Source organism: Pundamilia nyererei, unplaced genomic scaffold (genome assembly GCF_000239375.1).
Source record: "Pundamilia nyererei isolate P.nyererei 1_Seehausen unplaced genomic scaffold, PunNye1.0 scaffold00167, whole genome shotgun sequence".
In the NCBI taxonomy this organism is placed as follows: Eukaryota; Metazoa; Chordata; class Actinopteri; order Cichliformes; family Cichlidae; genus Pundamilia; species Pundamilia nyererei.
The window spans coordinates 1,098,038-1,120,329 of record NW_005187568.1 but is presented as its reverse complement, the minus strand read 5'-3'; the positions used below and the strand labels follow the sequence as shown (position 1 = coordinate 1,120,329).

The window sequence follows — 22,292 nt, the reverse complement described above, 5'->3', positions numbered from 1 at the left end:
TGTGTGTGTGTGTGTGTGCGAGGTCAGAACTGCTTGTTTGACTTCTTACTGTCGCTGTGGGAAGATTCAGATACAAATATCAGAACACGTTTCATAAAGGACAATCAGTTCTAAGCAGGGAAAAGGTCATCATGCAGTATGTAAACTTATATCATTAAAAGCTTATACTGACTACTAAGTACAATTTTCCCTTAACACATATATATGACACATCACACAATGTGAAAAACATGATGTGCTGTTCTACCTACAGTATACATTTTGGAAACTTTTCATGTTAAAGCTCATGAAATCCGGAAATCCAATCAAACCATCTTCTAAACCTTCTTTTTCACTCTTGCCATCTTTCTGTCACGGATCAGCCCTGACACGTATGTCCATCCACTCTACCTGCACTCTCTTCTTCACCTTTCATGTACACTGTCCATTGCTTCGGACAGCATTTAAACTCATCTACATTCATTATGTGCTTCTTGCAGCTTCACTGTTACCCCTGCCTCCCTCTCATTCATACACATGTATTCTGTACTGATTCTACTGATTGTCCTCATACCTCCACCTGCTCCAACTCTCACTACAGATCACAAACAGACGTCATAGTCCTGCAAACATAATAGTTCACAGAGACTCCTGCCTGATCTGCATATAGACACAGTGCAACTCCTTCTGACCTTCTCTGTAGTTCTCCATCAAAACTCTCAAAGGCAACATTGCATCTGTAGCGCTCTTTCTTGGCATGAAGCCATACTGCTGCTCACTGATCATCACCTCTCTTCTTAATCTAGCTTCAACAACTCTTCCCCATACCCCAATTATATAGATGACCAGCTTTATCCCTTTGACATTACAATAGCTCTTCACATCACCCTTGTTTTTGAAAATCGGTACACTTCTCTATTTCTTAGGCTGCCCACTGTCTTCTCTCCTAGACATCTCCATACCCCCACATGTATGTCACTGGACCAATCGCCTTTCCACGCTTCAACATTTAAATAGCTGCCTTGCCCTTCTTACTAATTGTTTACGCTTCCTGATTCACAAACTTTCCTTCTCTCATTTTCCATGTTCCATCTTCTCAACACACGCTTTACTCCTTGATACATTTCCATCTCTGTGCTTTATCTCTCTGGCTATCCAGTCGATACAAGTCCTTTGTCCTTCGTCACATACAGTTTACTATAAGCCCTTTTTTTGCTTTACACCTAGCCTCCAAATATTCCTGTCTATTTTCATGCCACTTGTTTGCTGACTTCTTCCTTTTAATACTGTCCTGTACTTCTTCATTCCAATACCAAGTCCCTTGTCTTCTTTGCTCTGTCCAGGGGATACAACAAATAACTTCTTGGGAGTTTCACTCTATATGTCTGGGAAGGAGATCTAAATGATAAGTTAAGTGCTCCTGCATAAATCTCATTCTCCTATTGATTTTTTTGAGACCTGAAATTCCTCTTCTGTGACACTGGTCACATTTGGCCCTGACTATTGATGCAGCAACAGAATGAGGTGCACAGACTAGCTCATTCAAAGCAGTATTGATTCTTAGATTTCCACACAGGGACATGATCACAGGGATCATGATCTGACACATATGCCTGTATTATGCAGTAGAGTGACCTACATGGTGACAGAACAGAGAGTTATGCAAGACAAATATGTATTTTCTTTCTATGTCTTTCTATACATGGAAAGAAAACTCAGAAAAAACTACCTCCAGCGGAACAGAAACTTCTGGAAATTAACAAATTTTTGTTAGCAAGAGAACGGATAAAGCAATCTCCTTATTGGTTTCACTTTTTTCAGAGCACTATATTCTTACTCTCTCAGTATTGAATTATTCTAGTTACATCATGCTTGCAAGAATTACTTGCTTCAACTCTTCCCGATGCATATTTGCCATTTTGGCAGAATGTTGGCTATATCCATGTAAGCTAATACCAACATATACAAATAACAAAAGTCGCTTCAAGGCACTTGTAAGGTAAAGACTCTACAGTATTCTGAAAACGTGAACCAAATGAAATAGTATGAGTAAGCACTTTGCAGGAGAAGGAAGTTATAACTCGCTTTTAACAGGAACGCAGAACCAGGTTTGCAGGGCAGCCATCTGCCCCGACAGGTTGGGGGTGAGGGGAAAGAGAAAACCAATAAGAGAGCATAATGAGACAGGATAGAACACACACTATGGGAGAGGCAAGACAAAATGTAAAACAAGCAGAAGAAAACATACAGTGCATCATGGGGACAGCTTGAGTTTACAGTGTCATAACTAACAGAAGGTTCAGAGTCACCTGAACCAACATCTTGATAAATGTTATCAAAAGGTGTCTTCATGCTCAATCATCCAGGTAAGGAAATCCCAAAAGGTTGATTCTGTTCATCTGGACGTAGCGTTTTAAAGGGGGGAAAGGTTCCATCACTCATCCGAGTGACTTCTTCAGTCTCAGCTGACTGCAGGTTTCCCCAACCTTATAAAGAGAACATTTGCACAATGACTGAAACTAGCCCACTGAATGAACAATGGGCTATGAAAGCTGGGCAGGCGCCTAAAGAAAGCTCCAGCCAATCAAGGAGAGAAGGACAACTGCTGCCTAAATGAAAAACCCGTAGTGATCCCGTATGTGTCAGGAGTATCGGAACAGTTGAGACGCATTTTTTCTTAACACCGCGTCTCTGTGGCTTTAAACTTTAAAAATTGCTGTGCCAAAAATTGGTCCACCCCAAGGATCTGTTCCCCCGACACAAACAGAGTTATGTAGTGTACACTGTTAAGTGCCAGGAGGATTGCTAGGATTTATACAGTGGGGAAACCAAACAACCTCTGGTAAAGCGGATGGCACAACACACAAGATTCACCTTGTCAGGCCAGGACTCTGCAGCCTATTTACACCTACAGGCCAGTTGACACTCTTTCAATGATGAGGATGTACACAAGTCAAGGAGTCATGGAGGCTATTTATGTGAAAAGGGAAAGACCATCTCTGAATCAAGGAGGGGGCCTAAGGGTACATCTATCGCCATCTCACAATGCTGTGATTGCAGCCATTCCCCAACTCTCTGTGAATGGTACTCATGGCCATTGATCAGTGGGCTTTGATCAGTAGTTGGTGATCAATGGTCATGAGAATTTGCATATTAATGATCAAACTGACCTCACAGCCCATTGGTCATTCAGTGCTGCTAGTTTCAGTCATTGTGCAAATGTACTGTTTATAAGGTTGGGGAAACCTGCAGTCAGCTGAGACTGTAGAAGTCACTTGGATGAGTGACGAAACCTTTCTCCCACTGAAAACACTACGTTACTAGTGAACAGAATCAACCTTTTTGGAGTTATCAAAAGGTAAAGTTTAAAGTCTAATCTCAAAATTAGAGAGGGTGTTTGTCTCCAAAACACGGAGACCTGGCCTGGTTCCACAGGAAAGCCAGGTTTTTCATACCTCAAAGTTCTGCCTCCCATTCTACTTTTAAAAACTCTAGCAACCACAAGTCTGTAGCTTGTACAAATAGAGCTCTAAAATGCTCTATCGGTATTATAATGTCTTTCACATATGACTGGACCTGCTTATTCAAGACTTTGTTCGCGAGTAGAAGAATTTCAAATTTAATTCTGGATTTAACAGGAAGCCAATAAAGAAAATCCAGTATGGGAGAAATATGACAAATAGATTTCTTTATCATTAGAACTCTGGGCCTCCTCCAGTTGTTTTTCCTGATACAGAATTAATTAGAATTAATTAGAATTTTTTTATTAACTCCTAGGACTTTGTTTGTTGGGAGTTTTTATACTCACCATATGGCATTCCAAGATCAAACTCTTTTGCTGCATCCTGCATATACTGACCCAGCAGCTCTGCATTAGTAACCCTGGACGGCACCTTCCAGTCCAGTTTTTCAAAAAGAAACTCCTCGATTCTGGCACCTGCAGTGAAAAATAAAGGAGAGTTTATTCATGGCACAACTGAGAAATAAAGAACCAGTTGAAATTCTTACCCACATGCTAATTAAATGAAAACTATATTCAGAAATAATGACCCTGTGTGGGCAAACCCTTCAGACTGCTCAGCACAACAGACAGACCGAATTACAGGGTGGACAGCTTTCAGCAAAATAAACAGCCACCACTATTACTGTTTAATAACCTATAACCTCATTGGTAAATATCCATTTTGACACTTCTCAGCCTCCTTGTGGCTAAAAACAAATTCTATTTGAAACATAGTAGGGTAAAATTTCAAAGTTGCATGAAATGCAAAGAGTGATAATAGTGATAATTTCATTTTAGAACAGTACTTAAGTAAGATGTATTCAGCCATATATATAATACATTTCGTTTGTCAAAGCAAGTGCTGCTGTTGTTCAAAATCATGTGAAACTACATCTCTGAATATCATGGAATCTGGTAGCGAGGTGGTGCATAGGTGAAGGAAAAACCCTTCAAACTTTGGTGCAAATGTGCATCACTTGGCATGCAGGGAAAGTTTCCCCTATGAGGCACTGCAGGTAACACAGTGTGGCAAGACAATACAAAGCATTTCTGGGTGTAGTCTTCATTTAATTTCATTTAATTTCTATATGAGATGTTTCTATGTCTGGCTGCAGCAACTGTAAATGAAAAGAAACACATGGAAAACGCAGGGAGACAAAATAGAATGAATACTTTGCAACAGGAAAAGGTTGAATGGATGCTACTCACATTTTCACTATGGTAAAAAAACAAAATAACCTCCAAAACATACCAGATAAGGGTCATTGAATTGACAATGAATTCTAAGTTTTCTGTTATTTTGTCCACCGCAATGTAGTCAGTACATAAAACCCACTTACTGCAGCCTTATAGCGTAGAATGAAATTGTTTGACACAAGCCCAACATCAGAAGCTCCTCAGAACAAACATTTTACGTCATGTAAGCCTTTAATTACCTGAATGTAGTCTATTATGCTTGAAACTCTAAATATTGAGCCAAACTGCTGAATTAATGTACAAAAGCTCAGACACTGTGATGACCCAAAGCAAAATGTTGTTTTCTTCTTACAGTACGATGATATGTTTGAGTCACTGATTCTCATAAACTCCTGCACACAGCCATTTCATACAAACTAAAATTCTGCTGCTCAGCTCTACATAACCAAAGCCAAAGAGAAACTAACAACCTTTACCAACAGACTGTTGTGCACACAAACTAAATATAAAAGATGGACATAGCAGTAGGACATAGCAGCATCACCCATTAGAAAGTGAGGTCTCACTATGAAGCCTCAAGCTGAGGACTTTAGCCCTCACCATTATGGTGCTTTGGAATCAAACAATCTGGATCCGACTGAAAAACCAGGTGGCTTGTGAATGACACGGCAAAGCAAAACCGGCTTTATCCTCCTTTTTCACTCAAATAATTAGTTTTATTCAGTTAGACCTGAAACTAGTGACTGAGTGATTTAGGACACTTTTATTGGTTTTTTATTGGCTTTTTTCCAGCTTTTCTCTGGGTATTTTAGAGTTTTTCTTTAGAAATTCACTGCTTTTTCACTCATTTTCAGTCCCATCCTCATAACTTATCATTCTCAGAGTGTGCCATTTTGGTTTTTAAGGAACTGCATTGCATCCTGGGGTGTTGGGAATCTTGTCAAAAAGGATGGGAAAGGTTTGGCTAAGCAGTTTAGGTTGTGTTGTAGAATTAAGGTGGTCATGCCAAATACTGAGTTTCAAGCTTTGTTTTTGCCTTATATACTGTAACTCCATACATGTTTGCATATGTTATAATAAACTGTGATACACGTTCCCCATTTTTCTAGCAAAATAGAAATAAAGTAGGGTTGGCTCAACTGTTTTGCACACTACTGAATGCTGACTCATTCTTTTGACATAAATACAGAACTTAAAAAGCCATTCGTCTTCATTTGTCATTTCCTCTTTGGTTTGCTACATGAAGCACAACATTTACAAGTGAGTCAAAGTCTACTGTTGCACTATAGCATGTACACCTGAAAAAAACATTAGCAGCATTAGCAGTGCATCACTTACACTAGCACGTCACCATAACATTAACAAAGAGTTAACGGCACTAGATACTTTCTAATTGAAAGCTTGAAGTCCCACTGTAGTCCCCCGGGCCGCTCTACTATTGAACTAGCTATCAGTTTGGACTTAGCACGCTCACTACTTAAGTTTAAGGCTTCAAACTAACTTCAGACGAAGAGTTATTCAGCTCTTCGTAACTTCTATAGTTTGCCTTTTGTCCTGTCTCTCTTTGTTCCCCTTAAACCCAACCATTCGCAGCGTATTTCTGATCCTCCCGAAGCCAGGTATCTAAAGTAAACTGAGGCGACTCTTGTAAATTGGTGAATATGTGAATAAAAGTGACTTGAATTAAGTTGAATTAAAAGTCAGAACAGCAGGTTGTGATCTACGCACAGCAGGGACCAAATGTGTGTTCTGGCTCCTTTGGCTTGCGTCAAACAGAAACATAAATTAAATGAATCGCAGTTTTAGAACAAATTCAATTCAAATACTGAAAATACAGTGTTTGAATTAACAGTAACAATTATTAAAAGTCTAATGTTACATAGAATATTATGGAAAAATAAAGCCCAGTGGATGACTTGGCCATACCTAAAGTAAACATGTTTTCCACAAGTACAAATAAGAAAAAGTACTGAAGCTCTCAGAGAGAAAAACATGACCAAAAAAATTGTAGCTTGCTCCTATTGATGTTGTGTGTGGGTTTTTTCATTCATTTGTTAGTGATCATAGCTTTCTTGAATAGCACATTGCTTATTAGCTCAGTTTTTTTTGTGTATTTTTTATTACTTGTGGAAAACTGTAAATCAAATAAAGAAAACGTCTATCTGAACCATCAGTCAACAGTTTGAACTGTTGAAGGATGGTTTTTCTTTATTTTTACTACTTTCTACATTGTAGATACATTCTGAAGACAGTAAATATATGAAGCACGATATATGGAATTACATAGCAAAAAAAGAATATAGATACGGATAATTAACTCTAAATATGTCTTATATTTTAGATTTCTGAACATAACCACCCTTTGCTTTGTTAACAGTGCTGCAAACCCTTTGCCTTCTCTCAATGAGCTTCATCGTGTAGTCACCTTAAATGGTTTTCACTTCACATTTGTGCCTTGTCAGGGTTCAGTTGTGGAATTTCTTGCCCTCTTTGTGGGGTTGGGACCATCAGTTTATGTTGTGCAGAAGTCAGGTTGGTACAGCCCTATTTGACAACTGTTAGAATTCATACTATGGCAATAACCAAACAGCAATTAAAGAGAAACGACAGTCCATCATTACTTTAAGAACTGAAGGTCAGTCAGTCTGGAAAATTGCTAAAACTTTAAACGTGTGCCCAAGTGCAGTCGCAAAAACCATCGGGAACTCAGATGAAACTGGTTCATATGAGGAACGCCCCAGGAAAGGACGACCAACAGTCACCTCTGCTGGTGAGGATAAGTACATCTGAGTCACCAGCCTCAGAAATCACAACTTAACAGCACCTCAGATCAGAGTCCAGATAAATGCCACACAGAGCTCCAGCAGCAGATACATCTCTACGTCGACTGTTCAGAGGAGACTTTGTGAATCAATCTTTATGGTCAAATAGCTGCTAAGAAACCACTACTAAGGAAAAGTAGCAAGCAGAAGAGATTTGTTTAGGTCTGTTGGAAAACCATTTCAGGTGACTACCACATGAAGATCGTCGACAGAATGCCAAGAGTGTGCAAAGCATTCCCAGATAATTCCATATGGGTTCACTCATAGTTTTGATGCCTTGAGTGAGAATCTACAATGTACGTAGTCATGAAAACAAAGAAAAACATTAAATGAGAAGGTGTGTCCAAACTTTTGACTGGTAATGTATGTACACAAATTTGACTTTACATCTTCCTTAAATACACACACCACTACACACTATGAAAGAATGTAAAATAAGCTGTAGAAATGAAGGTAATTGTAAACTGCTAAAAAGTTACTAGAGGAGTCCAGTGTATGGATAGCTACTATGAGGGAGAACTGGGTGTCAGTGAAAAAGGGTAGCCAAATGTTTTCTAAAATCTAAAATGTCCCTGCCATCTCTAAATTTAGCATTCTCTCCACTAGCTCTCAACCGCCAGTGTCATCTTCTGTGGAGTTTCTTTTGTCATTCTCTCTTAAGAGCTTAAAGTCATTATCATCCTCATCACAGATGTGATGTTCTGTCTGAAGTACAAACTGTTCTATTAGAGAACTAATTTAACAGAAGAAATACTTTTAGCATTTATCTCTCTGCCTCTAACAGGGTTTTGATGGTTTGTGATACATTAATTCTTGTTAGGGTACATACATACATACATCTACATCCAGTGGATGGCTCAATATAATTGAATACAATCTGTAAAACCTAGTGATCAATACAAATCTCATAAATGCCTCAAATTTTGCATTTAAAAGTTGTGTTTCACACTGATTCCTGTTAAGGAATTATTCGTTTTCTACTAATAATTCAGAGACATGATAGGTTTCTAAAGCAGGTCACTAGAGTAGGCAGGCGAAATACTCACCAGTATGATCAACTGTGGCATGCAGAATAAAACAGTGACAAGTTAGAGCCCCTGTTTTCATATATTTAATCAATAGCTCAGGATGTTGTAATTAGATCACAGTTAAGATTCTTAGCTTAGACAGTCCCCTTACGTTTAATATAATCATAGCATACCACTAGCCTGGGGTGGGCTATTGTTCTTATGAAATACTTACTAAATATGGCAATATGAACATTATAACACAATCTGCTTAAAGCACATTCATGCATGGTCAAAAAGCATCCATAAAACATTGTTCTCCCAAGCAATATATGCTCTCAGAGGACATAAATCAAGTTAGCAAGGTAAGGCTAGCTAGTTAGTTGTAAGTTAGGTACACTGTATAAAACCTGGTGTTGGTTATTTCTTAACATTAATTAACATGAAGCTAGACATTTCTCAGTCAAACCAGTCTTGGGAGTTTGGATGTCTAAACTGATGTAATCTATATCACATACTGTTTTGCTAGATAAGTGCAATTCATCAATATTATCAGGCAGCTAACACTTCCAAGCAGAAAGCCATCCCAATGTGGGCACTCATTTAATGTCTACACATTAAAATTCACATGCAGAAACACATGACTTTGTTCTGGTGAGTGGCACCAACTTGAAAAGTGCTATATAAATAAACATTACTTACAGTGCATTTGACACACTGCAAGTACCTTTTGGGTGGCTTTGGGTGCCTCCGTTAACAACACTAGAGATGGGGGGGTCGAGATACCCCGCTGTTACAGGATGGGAGGCGAGGTACACCCTGGACAGGTTGCTAGTCTGTCACAGGGCCAACAACACTTATAGAACCATTCACATTCATATTCACACATATAGACAATTTAGAATCACCAATGCAAACTCCATACAGAAAGGCCCCAGCCAGGTGGGGGTCAAACCTACCATCTCACTGTGAAGCAGCAGTGCTAACCACTGTGCCACCATGCTTTACATAACACATCAATTAATATGGTTCCTTACATATACGTATATTATTATTATTATTATTATTATTATTATTGACAATATTTGTCATGTTTAACTGCTTTAAAAGGAGTTTGTGTGCCTAATAAAATTGACAGTGAGTGTATAATTTAATTTCTTTAGTAAGTAATATGATTATTGATTATTCTTTCCACCTATAATACCTATAATAACGAGACTTCTATGTTGATGTCATACTTGGGTTGGGCTGTAGCAGGACCTCAGTCTGTCTGTAGATTTTCTCGGTCCAGTGTTTGGTGCAGTCTGCCCGGCTGATCAGGTTCTCAAACTGAGCGTCCAACTCGGTCTTCTCTGCTTGGCCCAACTTCTCCTCTGTGAACTGAGGCGTCATAGCGCAAACAACACACATCTCACAGGTGAACGACGGTACTCGAACACATCTGCGTCTGTCTGCTCTGAGATGGAATCAGTTTTTACACACATACATGCGAATAAAAAAATAAAACAAAGCAGTAATATTTAGAAAAGTGACGTCACGAAGGAGTCCGGTTAATGATCTGCTCGTGCTTAATCGTTGTCACTTCCGTCCCCCTGTCACCCTTAATCCAAATGAAAAAAAAACCCGTTTATATTTGTACTATATTTGTGCCTCTTTTAACTTGAGAAATAATTAATATTAGCTACGCTAGCTTGCCAGAGATAGCACTCAGTCAGTCCTATGTTGAACTGCGCCGCTGGCCCAAACTACGAGCAAGGCACAGCTGAATATCTTATCAATTTCACCTGCTTTAGATGCTGATATGCAGCGTCACGTTAGACATAGCGATATACCGCAAAGTCATATACGACTGTACCAAATTGTTATTAACGCTAGTAACAACTGACTGCCAAAGTGAAAGGATGCGACAGCAAAAGCCACAACACTTTTCCGCTCGCGGCACTCACGAGCGCTTTATTACCTGGACAGCCCGTGTCAAAAACAGTCCAGCACCCGAGGCTAATTTCTTCACGCTGAAATCCATTTCGTTTATTTATGATTTAAAACACTCGAGGGAGAGCTCTCTTAACACTATCCACTAGATGTTGTGGCACACGCCAAAGTCACGTGACCTTACCTTACGTCAGACGCATCATTTTACGGAAATAGGAAAAGCATTAGATTATAGCAGTATGATATTTTTATAATTTAACAACAATACAACATGGCAAGACAGCAACAGTAACTTGAAATCTGATCGTAATCAGATCTTAAATTTCAGTACGACTGCGATATAGAAATTGAACATAGCCGGTGGTATAAGCTTTCATACCAGGAGATGTCGCCATTTTTATTGTTGACAATGCCGCAAAAATGACGCTGAACCAAGGAACAGTCTTCTAAACGAAGGCTAAAACCTCACAACAAAATTAAGAAAGAAAAATGCCTCGGCATGTGTCTGCATTCCTCTGACTCTGGCATTAATTTACTTGCCTCTGTTCCACATTTTGGTGTAAAGGACATATACAGTTTTCATACCACATGAAATAACTCTGTCTTATACTTTTTAAAAAAATATATTAACTCTTTACAATACCTTTATTATTGATTGAACTCCTTTAACAAAAGAATGTATCCAAATACAGGATAAATAAACTATCTTTTGTTCTTAAATAGCAATTCCCCACTTTGGCACCTAAATACACCGTGACGCTCAGAGATGACGTAAGGACGCTAAAAGCGTCGAGTCTCAGGGCTGGCACACATGTGAGTTTTGTTTGTTACGTGTTTCTCTGCGGTTATTCGGCATTAAACTAAACTAAAAGTGACTTTAAATGTTCATATACAAAGAATGTGCATATGAACGTTAGGAATACGGTATACGAATATGCTATAAATCTCTGACTGGTGACATTTTGGCTCTTGTGAGGCTGCAGACAGTTATTCATAGCTTGCTAGCTAGCGACCAAAACATTTTGTTACGTTAATTAAATTTAACTAAAAATGCTTAAGATGTCGGGCACTAGTTTACTGGTCTTTTAACAACTGAGTCGTAACAGGATATATTTTGGAATTTGTAGCAACCCGTGGGATAACGTTATGCACATCAGGTATTCATGGCTTGGAAGTCGAAGACCCGCAGTCTACAGGTGTTCGACACGGAGTTGAGCGCTGACGCGGTGGAGTGGTGTCCTGTTTCACCCAACCACAGCATCCTGGCCTGCGGCACGTATCAGCTACAGAAAGGGGTGAGATTACGTCCCATTACCTGTCATGGGAATAGAATTGTATACAAATGTCTTTACACCCTTCCTTCGCTTAAAATTATGAGAATTTGGTCCCGTGTACATTGTCCACCTGTTTTGGCGGTGTTTGGATCACCGGATTGGATTGCTAAAAGAGGTTTGTGGCTAAAATGCTTATCTCCAGCGCTGGCTGTAAGCATTTAGACCAGATTAGTAATAAGTAAAGAAGCCAGAGAACTCTGACCACTATGTTAATTGGTTTGTTAAAAAAACAAAAAAAGTGATGGCTTGTACAATTGATGTCAGCTGACAAGTATAATATATAAAGCTTCAGTGTTTTACTTTGAATCATTAGTAGTTAGTATATTTTACCATTTAAGTCAAGTCAGGAATAGATATTAATGTGGGCTGTGATTTATTTATTTTTTAAATGGTGGGGTTATAGATTTACCCAGTGTCTGGGCAGAAGTTCCAGTTGTTCACTTACATGGACCTAAAATCTTTACATTTTTTGTATATGTATACAGTTCCAGTATTTGGTTCTCATATTAAACATGGACAACATTTTAAATAATGAGGTCAGTGTATGTACAAGTAATCCTAGTCTTCAGACTGGGACTTGGTTTGAGTCAGTTTTCTTTTTCCAGTCATGGCTCTGTAAGCTATAGCTCTGACTGTGAGTGCAGAAGAATTGTGTGAAAGTAAGCTTAAAAACAGGATGGTTTTAAAGGCAGAGGCGTTAAGGAACTTATTTCAGACTAGGGCTAAACTGCACCATGGTCCAGTATAAGATAAATATGAGCAGAATAAAGGGTTAGTACATGCTAACAGTAAACCTTACTCCAAACTAGGAGATATTGATATTTAAAAAAAAATCTGGTATTAATAGATTGGCCCTTGCTCCCCTTAAATAAAATGTTTGTTGCAGTCTTTCCTAATTACCTTAAGCATGTTCTCTAAGAAATTAAAACGCTTTCATATTACGTCAGACAACTTTTTCATAGTTTTCATGTGACATCACATCTATTCAATTTAGGTAAAAACCCTACAGTATTGGAGAGAAAACCCCCTAGAACAATCCCCTATAAGTAAGCACTATATGATGGTGGCAAAGAAAAAAACCTTTTTATCAGGAAGAAACCTCTGACAGAAGCAGCCTCAGGGAGAGGCAGCTGTGAAAGGAAGCAGAAGAGAAAAAGGAAAGATGAGGGCAGACTGTGAGAGAGAAGATACAATTTAATGACATGTGGCAATGGCATATAAAACGTGTGCGGGTTGAAAAGAAGTGAGTTGAGAAGAAATCCTCAGAGTATCACAGGAAGCTCCCCCCGATCCAGCCCTACCTGATATGCTTTATCAAAACGGAAAGTTTTATGTTCAGTTTTTAGAGCAGAGGGTGTCTGTCTCCTGAATCCAAACTGGGAACTGGTTCCAAAGGTGTGGGGCGGGGTCGTATTTAAATATGACAGGGCCTTATTAGTTAGTATGTAAGGAGAAGGATTGTAATGCAAGGTATTCCTCTATTGCCTGCTAACTCTTTTTTTTTTTTTTTTTTAAAGTTGGTTTCCTCCTCTTGCTCTAGTGCTAGCTGGTAATTAAAGCAGACTCACTCAGAAGCCGCTCGGTTTGCTTACAAATGCTGTATAGGCGTATGGCATTACCAGCACATGGACTTAACTTTGTTATACAGGCACACTGGCCCAGATCACAGCAGCTAATTTAAACTCTCCCTGGAAATCATTTTTGATTACATTTATGTCATCTAACTTAAAAAAAAAATTACACTGCTGCCCCAGAGTGCTGCATACATTTTATTAATAAAGACTTGGTAGCCGAATGAAGCAACCAGTGGAGTTAATGAGGACCCACTTTGATGTCTGCTCTGTGTCACTTCTGCTCTCATGTTGCAGGGAGGGGAAGAAGATGCCACCCCGAGCAGGATCGGTCGTCTCTACCTTTTTGAATTTCGGCACGAGGGACCGATGTGCCCCCCTCTCACAGAGCTGCAGCGCATGGACACCGCAGCCATTTTAGATTTGAAATGGTAAGAAAGCAGATTTGGTCAGTGTAGCTTCGGTTATTTCCCTCATATTCATTGTTATGCGTGTTCATAGGTGCCACGTGCCTGTGTCAGACAGAGCAGTGCTGGGGATGGCAACAGCTACCGGGGAGCTGCAGCTGTACACACTGTCTCGCAGTCAGGTGAGAAATGTGGCATCAAAAGATTTAGACAGTGGCATGTGGGGCCTGTATTATGAAGACATCTCAGCATACCCAGAACATTTTTCCATTATCTGGATTCACTTAACCCCATCATTGGTAGTAAGGATAAAAAGTTACACAAAACTGGTTGTCAGCTCACTAAGGTAACCGAGGCTTTCCTGATCTAACGACAGAAACATGAAAGGGGCAGCAAAATCTGTCCAATCACAGTATAACTTTTCTTTATTTTTTACATATTTATTGACTTTTATAAATGTAGATATGGCATTATTTATGGTTAATATCAGCTGATTTATTGGCCCCAAGATCAGTCGAGTTTATGATTTTGGTGTTTCATTAATTTTGCCTGTATTTAACAGTTACTAAATTTAGCACACTAAAATACGCATTAAGGCCTTGATTGCTGTGTAACGGACACAGACAGCTTGAGCTGCAGTGCATGAGCGCAGCAGCTATTTTAGATTCAGGCTACAGGAAGGCTGCTGTTTTTATGCCTCACCTCTAACTGTGCGTTCATTTGTTGTTTTGTGTTGATGTTGTGGTGTGCACTCATGAATGTGTGTATCCAGTAGGAGGGTAGCCACAGTCTGCAGTCTCTCAGTAGTCTGGAGGTTGGAGCAGAGCGGCTGGCTCTGTCATTAGACTGGTCCACTGGAAGACTGGACAGGTCAGCTTATTGGAGACGCTACTACCTCCATAAAAGAGCCAATGTCACATGTTGTGCAAATATCATTCATGTTAATACCTCACCCTGTCGTGTCAGCAGCAGTGACGTGCGGATTGTGTGCAGTGACTCTGCAGGCTGCATCAGCGTGCTCTCTCTGGCTGAAGGTGCTTTAACAACACTGTCTCAGTGGAAAGCCCATGACTTTGAGGCCTGGATCTCTGCCTTCTCTTATTGGGACACACAGCTTGTGTACTCTGGTAACATATATCCTGTCACTCTTAAAAATTAATGTGTTAATTGTTGCAAACAAAGAAAAGCGTATTCTAGAATCTTACGTATCATTTGCATAAATCCAAATAACTGTATTTTTCAGTAAGAACAGGAAACCCATCATAGCAGGTAGGTTTGAATAGCTTTTTTCGTTTTAAAAACTCTGTTTTGTATTTACTTGGATTGGATTTGTGATTTAAAAATAAAATATTCTTTGATCTAAAACATTTTTTGTTTAGTCCATCTTTTTCTGCAAACAAAATAACGGTTAAATACTAATTAGGATTCAATTAATAATTGGTGAGTGGCATCTTATTTGCTGAAATCAGTCAGTAAAACTGATATACAACTGTCATGTGAAAAATAAAGTAAGTACATCCTATTTCAGTTCTGAGGTTTCACATATGAATCCTTTTCAGCTTCTAATATGATAAAATTATTACCTCAGATGAGCAACACATGCCATTATTTATGTATTTGAAACTAAGCCAAAATCCAGAAGCAGTGAGTAAAACCTTAAGTGCACCTCATGATTCAGAAGATTGTAGAACCAATTTTAGCAACTGTAGCTTGAAGTAATAATTTTCTGTGTGACTTCATTAGTCTCTGACATTATTGTGGATGCATCTTGCCCTCATTCTGCTTTACAGCTTTACTGCAGTTTATTGACATTTGTGGGTACAGCTGTCTTAAAGTCCAGGTTTCTTTGGGTTGAGGTTCTTTGCGCAATTGCAACGTCTGTTGTATGACAGCATTTGGTCCAGAGTTTTAGCTGTTTGACTCCTCTGTGTTCTTTGGTATACAGAGGAGTTCATGGTCAAGGTTCCCAGGTTCTGTGCCTGCAAAATAATCTCAAATCATCATCCCTCCACCACCACAGCTCCACGACAGATGGTATGAGTTGGTGTTTCACCTTGACCAAATGCTATTAAGCTGCTTCAGTATGAGATGGTATTTGTACTACTATGCAATGTTTGGTCTTCACCAAATATGGCACTGTGCATTATAGCAAAATCTCTCCAATTTGGTCTTGTATGTCCAAAGGTCATTGTTCCTGAAGTGTTGTGGTTTCCTCAGATGCAACTTCATAAACCTAAGCTATATTGCGGTGTGTATTTGTTTTTGGTTTTCTTTGCCCTTTCAAATGAGACAATGTTGTTCAGTCTGATTGTACTGTCAAGAAGTTTAACATTTAACATGCTAAGTGAAGCCTACATATTCTGAAATGTAGCGATTTTCGGAGTTTCACTCGGCATTGCACAGTCTGACTTTGGGGTCAATTTGCTGGGATCGCCACTGTTTGGAAGATTCGTATTTGTCTTCAGTGTTTTCCACTTGTGACTAATTATTCTCACTGTAGAGTGATGGATTTGAAATTGTTTGGAAATGGCCTTATAACCCTTCCAAGTTTAATCAATAGCAACAATTGCTCCTCTAAGTTCATTGTTTACGGCTTTCCTGCTGGGCCTTGTGCTAACACACGAGTGCTCCGGACCAGAAAACTGTCAAGCCGATAATCAGTATTTGATTATCGGCTCCTGGCTGATGATTGCTGATAATTAACAGCCTGAGTAGCAGCCAATTAATTCCCGTGGAAGCATATTGTCCTTGGTTTTTCACACATCCCTTCTGCATTTTGGTTTATTGTTAAATAAATGACACAGTGTAATATGCCATGTGTTGTTTATCTGATGTTGTACTTACCTATTGTAACCTCTCCTAAGAAGCAGATGATATTTTTGTCCTTGTATATAAAACCTTAGATTTCAGATATGGTGTACTTTATTTTTTTTATCATGACTTTAAATCATACATATGTGCCACCAATTTGTGTGCCTTACACGGGTAGTTTGTGAGCTCACATTGATGCTGCCTCTAAATCGGCCATCTAAATATTCTCCTGTGCTGTGTCATGTGTTGTTTTCTCACCAGGTGGTGATGACTGTAAACTGAAAGGTTGGGATTTAAGGATCGGTCCCTCCAGCCCCACTTTCATAAGTAAAAGGTGAGGTTGATAGTGTATCAGTTTTCATGTATATATTCCATTTTGACAGTGTGCAGACACAAATTTATGTTGTTTTCTTTCAAAGGCACTCGATGGGTGTGTGCAGTATTCACAGCAACCCTCATCGGGAGCACATTCTGGCTACAGGCAGGTAAATATCCTGATGTTGAGCTGTTGTTGTGTAAGAGTTGTATACTTGTTGCTCCTCTCACGCACTTCTCCTTCCACAGTTACGATGAGCAGGTTTTGCTGTGGGATGGCCGAAACATGCGGCAGCCCCTGAGTGAGACTCCATTGGGTGGTGGAGTGTGGAGACTGAAGTGGCATCCCAGCCATCAGCACCTGCTGCTGGCAGCCTGCATGCATAATGACTTCCACATCCTTCACTGTCAGCAGGCTCTAGGTGTGTTTGAATAAGTGATAAACAATAAAATGGTCGCTCTGAATTAGACCAGCTTTAGGCCTGTGAAAACACAGTTTTCACCTCACACTTTGTGGTGATTCTGTCTCTCCCATTGGACTGACAGCCTGCGTGGGCTCTTGCCTAGTTTAGCTGGTTTGGACTCCAGAGAACGGTCTAGTTTCAGCTTCTTAAATATGAGAATTGTTTGACAATTGTCTAATTATAATTGATCTTAGCTGTCTTTTTAGCTTCTCAGAGTGGAAAGGTAGCTTAATGAACTTATCATTACTATTTATAGATACTGCACAATTTGAAGAAATTAAGCAACAGAGCATATACCTTTTTGCTTTTTTATAGGCTCTTTAAAAACGATGGACTAGAGTCCAGGCCTGAAAAGGCAAACCATGTAGCATTTTAAACCTGCATTCTTTCTAATGGCCAGCAGGGAGCCACTCCTTGTCGTGAAAAGAAGTCTGACTCTATAAAAATGTATGGGAAAATGAGCATACTGCTCTATAAATCTGTTGCCTCACGAAATGCTTTCCTGATGACATTCTCTGTGTCCTCAATTTCTCAAATCAAACATGGACACATGTCCATGTTTGCCAAGGGGTGTGTAACACACACAAAAAACAACCTGTCTGAAACAGATGGATGCCAAACACACCAAAATGGTGTTTGTGTTTGATAGGAAAGATTCTGTGAATGGTGCTGGCAGTGTAAATAGCTTTGAATGGTGAAAGGCTTCCTTCTCTACCTGAAACATCAGTAGACCTCACATATTGTACAAATGGTTGTTTTTACCAGGAGAAATCTGTGGGGGGTTTTAATAACTTACTGTTTGTTTACTTACAGAGGGCAGTGCAGGAGCATGCCCCATTGTAACCTCATACATCCTCCACAGTTCCTTGGCATATGGAGCAGACTGGTCCAGGCTGTCCCTGGAGGACCATACTGCCTGTTCCCCGCCTGCCACAGAACCAAAGGAAAGCCCTGCAGAGAACCGAGGACACTTAAGGATTCAGTATGAATCTCCCACTGCCAGCTTTGACACTTCCCTGGAGGACGATGCTGGTCGATACATCCCAGAGGGAATTGCAGCACCTCAGACCTCCCCTGCTCCAGTTCCCACCCTCAACCCTGATGAGGATGCTCCCTCACTGTCCTGCCTGCTGGCCAGCTGCTCATTCTATGACCACATGCTCCACGTGTGGCGCTGGGACTGGATGCCAGACCAGGCTTTACAGGACTCATAGCAATGTTGACACTATTGAAATCTAAATGTATAGCCTGACTACAGCAAGAGCATGTCATGCTGTTATTCCAGTCACTGTTTTTATCATGAAGATTCCTATACTTTGGAATGACTTATCACATTATATGCAATTAGCAAGACCCTCTATTTTCATAGTGACACTGATTTTTTTTTTTATATAAACTTGTATTTAAGCAAAAAAAAAAAAAAGAAGTTTATAATCCTCATACTCGTGTGTACTGTAGCTACAAGCGCAATACAACCATTCACCTACACATGTTCTTTGTTTGGTTTTTTTCTTCTTTAGCCCAGACCAGCTGCAGGGTCGTGTGAGGTGGTTGTTGTGGGGCTAAAATAGGGTCAAGATGCCCACTTGGCAAGCTGCATCCCTAAAGTTGAATCAAAAAACATAGCAGCTAATTGTTAATGTTAAGGAGCAGGACAAAATATCAGAAATGCACCCATAAAAATTATAACAGGCCATGTTGTTTGTCAGGTGACTTTCCCCTTGAAGGGAGAATTCTGTTTGTTAGCACTTAGCAGTGTAGCATCCAGTTTTCAAGATATTATTTTGGTGGTTTAAATCAAGTTGATTTAATTTTGGTGATATTCAGGTTAAGATCACACCACATGCGACAATCAGTAATAATTTTATATTAAGTGAGAACACAAATATAATACTGCACAAACCTGTTCAAGAGGTTCGGTTCAGTTTAGTGACTCCAGTTAGCACATGTGAGCCCTAACCCACTGCAATCGGCTACAGCTGCCTTCATCTGAACTAAAGCGGCCACCCTTAGAAGTTACTCGTCTCAATGTAGAGATATAATGAACCTACCTACAGAACAAAACTATTTGTACCAGACTATAATTATGCTTTTTAATGTTGTTTATTGTAATATGAGTCTGAGGATTGATTCACTTTTAGCCGGTCTCAAGTGGACATTAGAGTACAGGTAAGTGCAATTTTAGGTACTTAATGGCCTGAAAAATAAAGCAAACTATTATGTGGTAACTAAATAATTACCACTGTGTTTAACTTTGAAATATGTCACATGTAGCTAGTCTGCATATACCCTTGAACAAGATCACCAGTCCCTCAGTGAAGACTCATAACTTAAAAAAAACAGGAGCTCAAACCATTATAATGAATATCTGACAGTTGTGCAGTATTAATCATGCTTTTTGTTTTATTTTTCCAGGTCATCAAATAACAAAACCTGTAAGACAAGGCCTTTTTCCTGAACAGTTTATGTAGTAGTTGATTTTCTAGAAGGGGCCCTCATCAGTTGATCTGCAGCTTTCAGTCCCCAGTGAATCAGCGAGTCTTTGGAAATCCATCATTAACGTACATAATTCTTTGGATAGAGCTTGAAGAGCTTCCCCTCCTGTGTGGGCTCAAATCCATACTTCACTAGCTGGTCTTTGCTGAAAGTGCCTGCTTCCAAGTCCTGTTTGATCTGAGGAGCCACAACTTCATCGAACAGACTCTGTGCTGTGAGTGGAGGTTCTGTTCCTTTCGGGGCACGGTATGAGACATATGGTCTGAGTTTGAATCCCTCCAAAGGAGGCACCACAAACTCCGGAATCATGGCCCGAATGGCTAGAAACTTGGAGCTGGGGAGATTCCGTCCAGCGGGCCTGGCGCCCCTGCCTTTATTATGAGTCCTTGATCCACGCTTGCTCGTGAACTCAGACATCCTGTCAGCACCTCGCACCAGCCCCCTCATCAGCGTGGATAACACACCCATGCTGGCACAGCCTTCCTACAGGACAGAAGAGAGTAAAAACAAAAGCGTTGATTTTAATAAAGAGTGGGTATACACCACCTCATGAAACAGCCAAATACACTGCCAGGGAAGATGGACAAAATCCTGTTAGAATATTGACGATCAATACACAAAAATTACTTTCATTTTTCACTTGGTAGTCAGGTAACAGTGATGCTTTACTGTTCAGACTGCACTCTGGGTTAGGATTAGGGTCAACATGCGTTACATTACAGTTTAGTAAGAAACCTTGAGTGCTGATTTCTGTAACTTGTTCACTGGTTAGCTTGCTAACTAGCAAACAACTTAAATGATAGCTAAATGTAATGCTGCTTTCGAGCTCATAATTAATTTCAGATAAAATTCTGGATATTATTTGAATTTTCGATGAACTGCAGATTCAGAAATTGTTACATTCATATTTATATATCTATAAAATATTCGACTTCACTCACCTTCACCACACCGTCAGCCCAACGCTATCGAGCTGCTTCACTATCAAACAAACTATTTGGTGATTGGACGACATTAGGCACCATCTACCAATCAAAATACGAGATGCTTGTTTCGCTGCCAGTGATTGGAGGTACGTCATTTAAGACAACTACGCAGAGCCCATGAGTGGAGAAACAGCCCTTCAAAATAAAAGCTGTGTGCTCAAGGGCTGCATGCTTCGAAGGATGCAACCCACACAGCTAAATATTTCATAAACATGTTAGCATATAAAAAGATTTAAAAAAAATTGTCCGTGTTCAAATGAACTATGGGTATAATTTCTATTATAAAAGCTATTGTTTTTCATTCGACATCTTTAAAAAAAATCGTATATTCTATTCGGTGTTGCTGTAGCCTTTTGTTAAGAGAGGTTTTATTTTGATAGGTATGACAGGACATTTAGATTGCTTTTTCCAAAGAACTGGAAAGCACGTAAACGTAAAAACTTTGGCATAAGAAAGGTACATGGCAACATTCTTTGCTTGACTTTAGTCTAAAAAGGTAAGCTAGAGATTGTATCTTGTGGTTTCTCACCGAGGGACTCTGTCACCGCAGACCTACTAGTTTAGCGTTTCTTTTCCACTCCATTGTCCTCTTGGGTAACGGAACAGAGCTACACACACATGCAAAAATGAGAATTACAACTTTACAGTTAAAGTTAAATGTGATATTAAAGGTAAGGTTGGAACTGTAGGTAGACGCTGTTTCCATATTACATTGGAATCCCGTCCACCAGGATCAGCCTCGTTATGATCCGTGTTGTATTTGGATCTTTTATATGATGACAAGCAAATAAGCGAGAAGTAAGTTTAGTAAACAAAGTGAAAACGTTGTCTTTCCCCATGTCGAGCTTTGTACTAATTCAGATATAGATACGCATGCGGCAGGGTTGCAGTGTGTCAGCGCGGGAGGGAGTGTCTGGTTACCAACAGTCAGTGAGAGCTGGAGGTGATCTTTAACCCAGATTTCTGCTCTGTGACCTCGTTTCGATCAGCTGGAGAGAACAAAGATTTAATGAGTAAAGAGTCACATGAAAGGTTGGGCTTTGCAAAGTTTTCAAACATTGTTTTAGGGTGGCCTTTTCTTTCTTTCTTTTGAAAATAGGCATGGAAGACAATGATGAAGAGGAGCTCTGCAATAAGTCCAGTAATCCAGTAAGTCATTTGTTAAACTTCAGTGTCTAAGTCTTATGTCCTTAAAGCTACGTAAAAAAAAAAAAAATCCCTCTGCTAATTGAATGATCATTTACACTGCAGAGTTGCAGCACCTCATTACAGGGAGTGCAGAATTATTAGGCAAGTTGTATTTTTAAGGAATAATTTTATTATTGAACAACAACCATGTTCTCAATGAACCCAAATAACTCATTAATATGAAAGCTGAATGTTTTTGGAAGTAGTTTTTAGTTTGTTTTTAGTTTTAGCTATTTTAGGGGGATATCTGTGTGTGCAGGTGACTATTACTGTGCATAATT

At 39.6% G+C, this 22,292-nt stretch overlaps 4 protein-coding genes across 13 annotated transcripts in view; 2 read left to right on the top strand and 2 right to left on the bottom strand.

Annotated features, from left to right (window-relative positions):
* The window catches only part of LOC102202043 (endophilin-B2-like), a 29,668-nt gene extending 19,055 nt beyond the window's left edge, over window positions 1–10,613 (bottom strand). For 2 of the 4 annotated variants that reach the window (XM_005745819.1, XM_005745821.1), the window contains exons 1-4: window positions 10,468–10,613; window positions 9,746–9,887; window positions 8,547–8,558; window positions 3,788–3,916 (exon numbers count right to left, since the gene is read on the bottom strand). In XM_005745819.1, the coding sequence (XP_005745876.1) occupies window positions 3,788–3,916; window positions 8,547–8,558; window positions 9,746–9,887; window positions 10,468–10,530 (346 nt within the window). In that variant the 5' untranslated portion in view covers window positions 10,531–10,613. The remainder of the gene's footprint in view (window positions 1–3,787; window positions 3,917–8,546; window positions 8,559–9,745; window positions 9,888–10,467) is intronic. The other 2 variants (XM_005745820.1, XM_005745822.1) reach the window with 1 other exon arrangement.
* A 495-nt stretch (window positions 10,614–11,108) lies between these two features.
* Window positions 11,109–18,829, top strand: dph7 (diphthamide biosynthesis 7). Of its 2 annotated transcripts, none has more exons than XM_005745825.1 (10): window positions 11,109–11,252; window positions 11,597–11,734; window positions 13,642–13,775; window positions 13,846–13,933; window positions 14,527–14,621; window positions 14,721–14,878; window positions 16,824–16,896; window positions 16,982–17,047; window positions 17,127–17,299; window positions 18,155–18,829. In XM_005745825.1, exons 2-10 carry the CDS (start codon window positions 11,603–11,605, stop codon window positions 18,553–18,555), a joined length of 1,320 nt encoding a protein of 439 aa, XP_005745882.1. In that variant the 5' UTR covers window positions 11,109–11,252; window positions 11,597–11,602; the 3' UTR covers window positions 18,556–18,829. The 2 variants fall into 2 exon arrangements, with proteins under 2 accessions (XP_005745882.1, XP_013769484.1); XM_013914030.1 differs by having other exon boundaries at window positions 11,110–11,252; window positions 11,567–11,734.
* An 892-nt stretch (window positions 18,830–19,721) lies between these two features.
* mrpl41 (mitochondrial ribosomal protein L41) lies at window positions 19,722–20,867 on the bottom strand. Its single transcript, XM_005745818.2, has 2 exons — window positions 20,779–20,867; window positions 19,722–20,320 (listed from the first exon to the last, which is right to left on the bottom strand). Exon 2 carries the CDS (start codon window positions 20,303–20,305, stop codon window positions 19,898–19,900), a length of 408 nt encoding a protein of 135 aa, XP_005745875.1. The 5' UTR covers window positions 20,306–20,320; window positions 20,779–20,867; the 3' UTR covers window positions 19,722–19,897.
* A 373-nt stretch (window positions 20,868–21,240) lies between these two features.
* Window positions 21,241–22,292, top strand: part of pnpla7b (patatin-like phospholipase domain containing 7b) — a 24,730-nt gene continuing 23,678 nt past the window's right edge. For 4 of the 6 annotated variants that reach the window (XM_013914031.1, XM_005745814.1, XM_005745815.1 and 1 more), the window contains exons 1-2: window positions 21,432–21,836; window positions 21,923–21,972. In XM_013914031.1, coding sequence (XP_013769485.1) covers window positions 21,833–21,836; window positions 21,923–21,972 — 54 coding nt within the window. In that variant the 5' untranslated portion in view covers window positions 21,432–21,832. The other 2 variants (XM_005745816.2, XM_005745817.1) reach the window with 2 other exon arrangements.

Coding starts and splice junctions, on each gene's coding strand:
- dph7 (XM_005745825.1), top strand. CDS start 11,603: ATGGCTTGGAAGTCGAAGACCCGCAGTCTACAGGTGTTCGACACGGAG. Junction 13,776..13,845: donor GCCATTTTAGATTTGAAATG/GTAAGAAAGCAG, acceptor GCGTGTTCATAG/GTGCCACGTGCCTGTGTCAG. Junction 17,300..18,154: donor TCACTGTCAGCAGGCTCTAG/GTGTGTTTGAAT, acceptor GTTTACTTACAG/AGGGCAGTGCAGGAGCATGC.
- mrpl41 (XM_005745818.2), bottom strand. CDS start 20,305: ATGGGTGTGTTATCCACGCTGATGAGGGGGCTGGTGCGAGGTGCTGAC.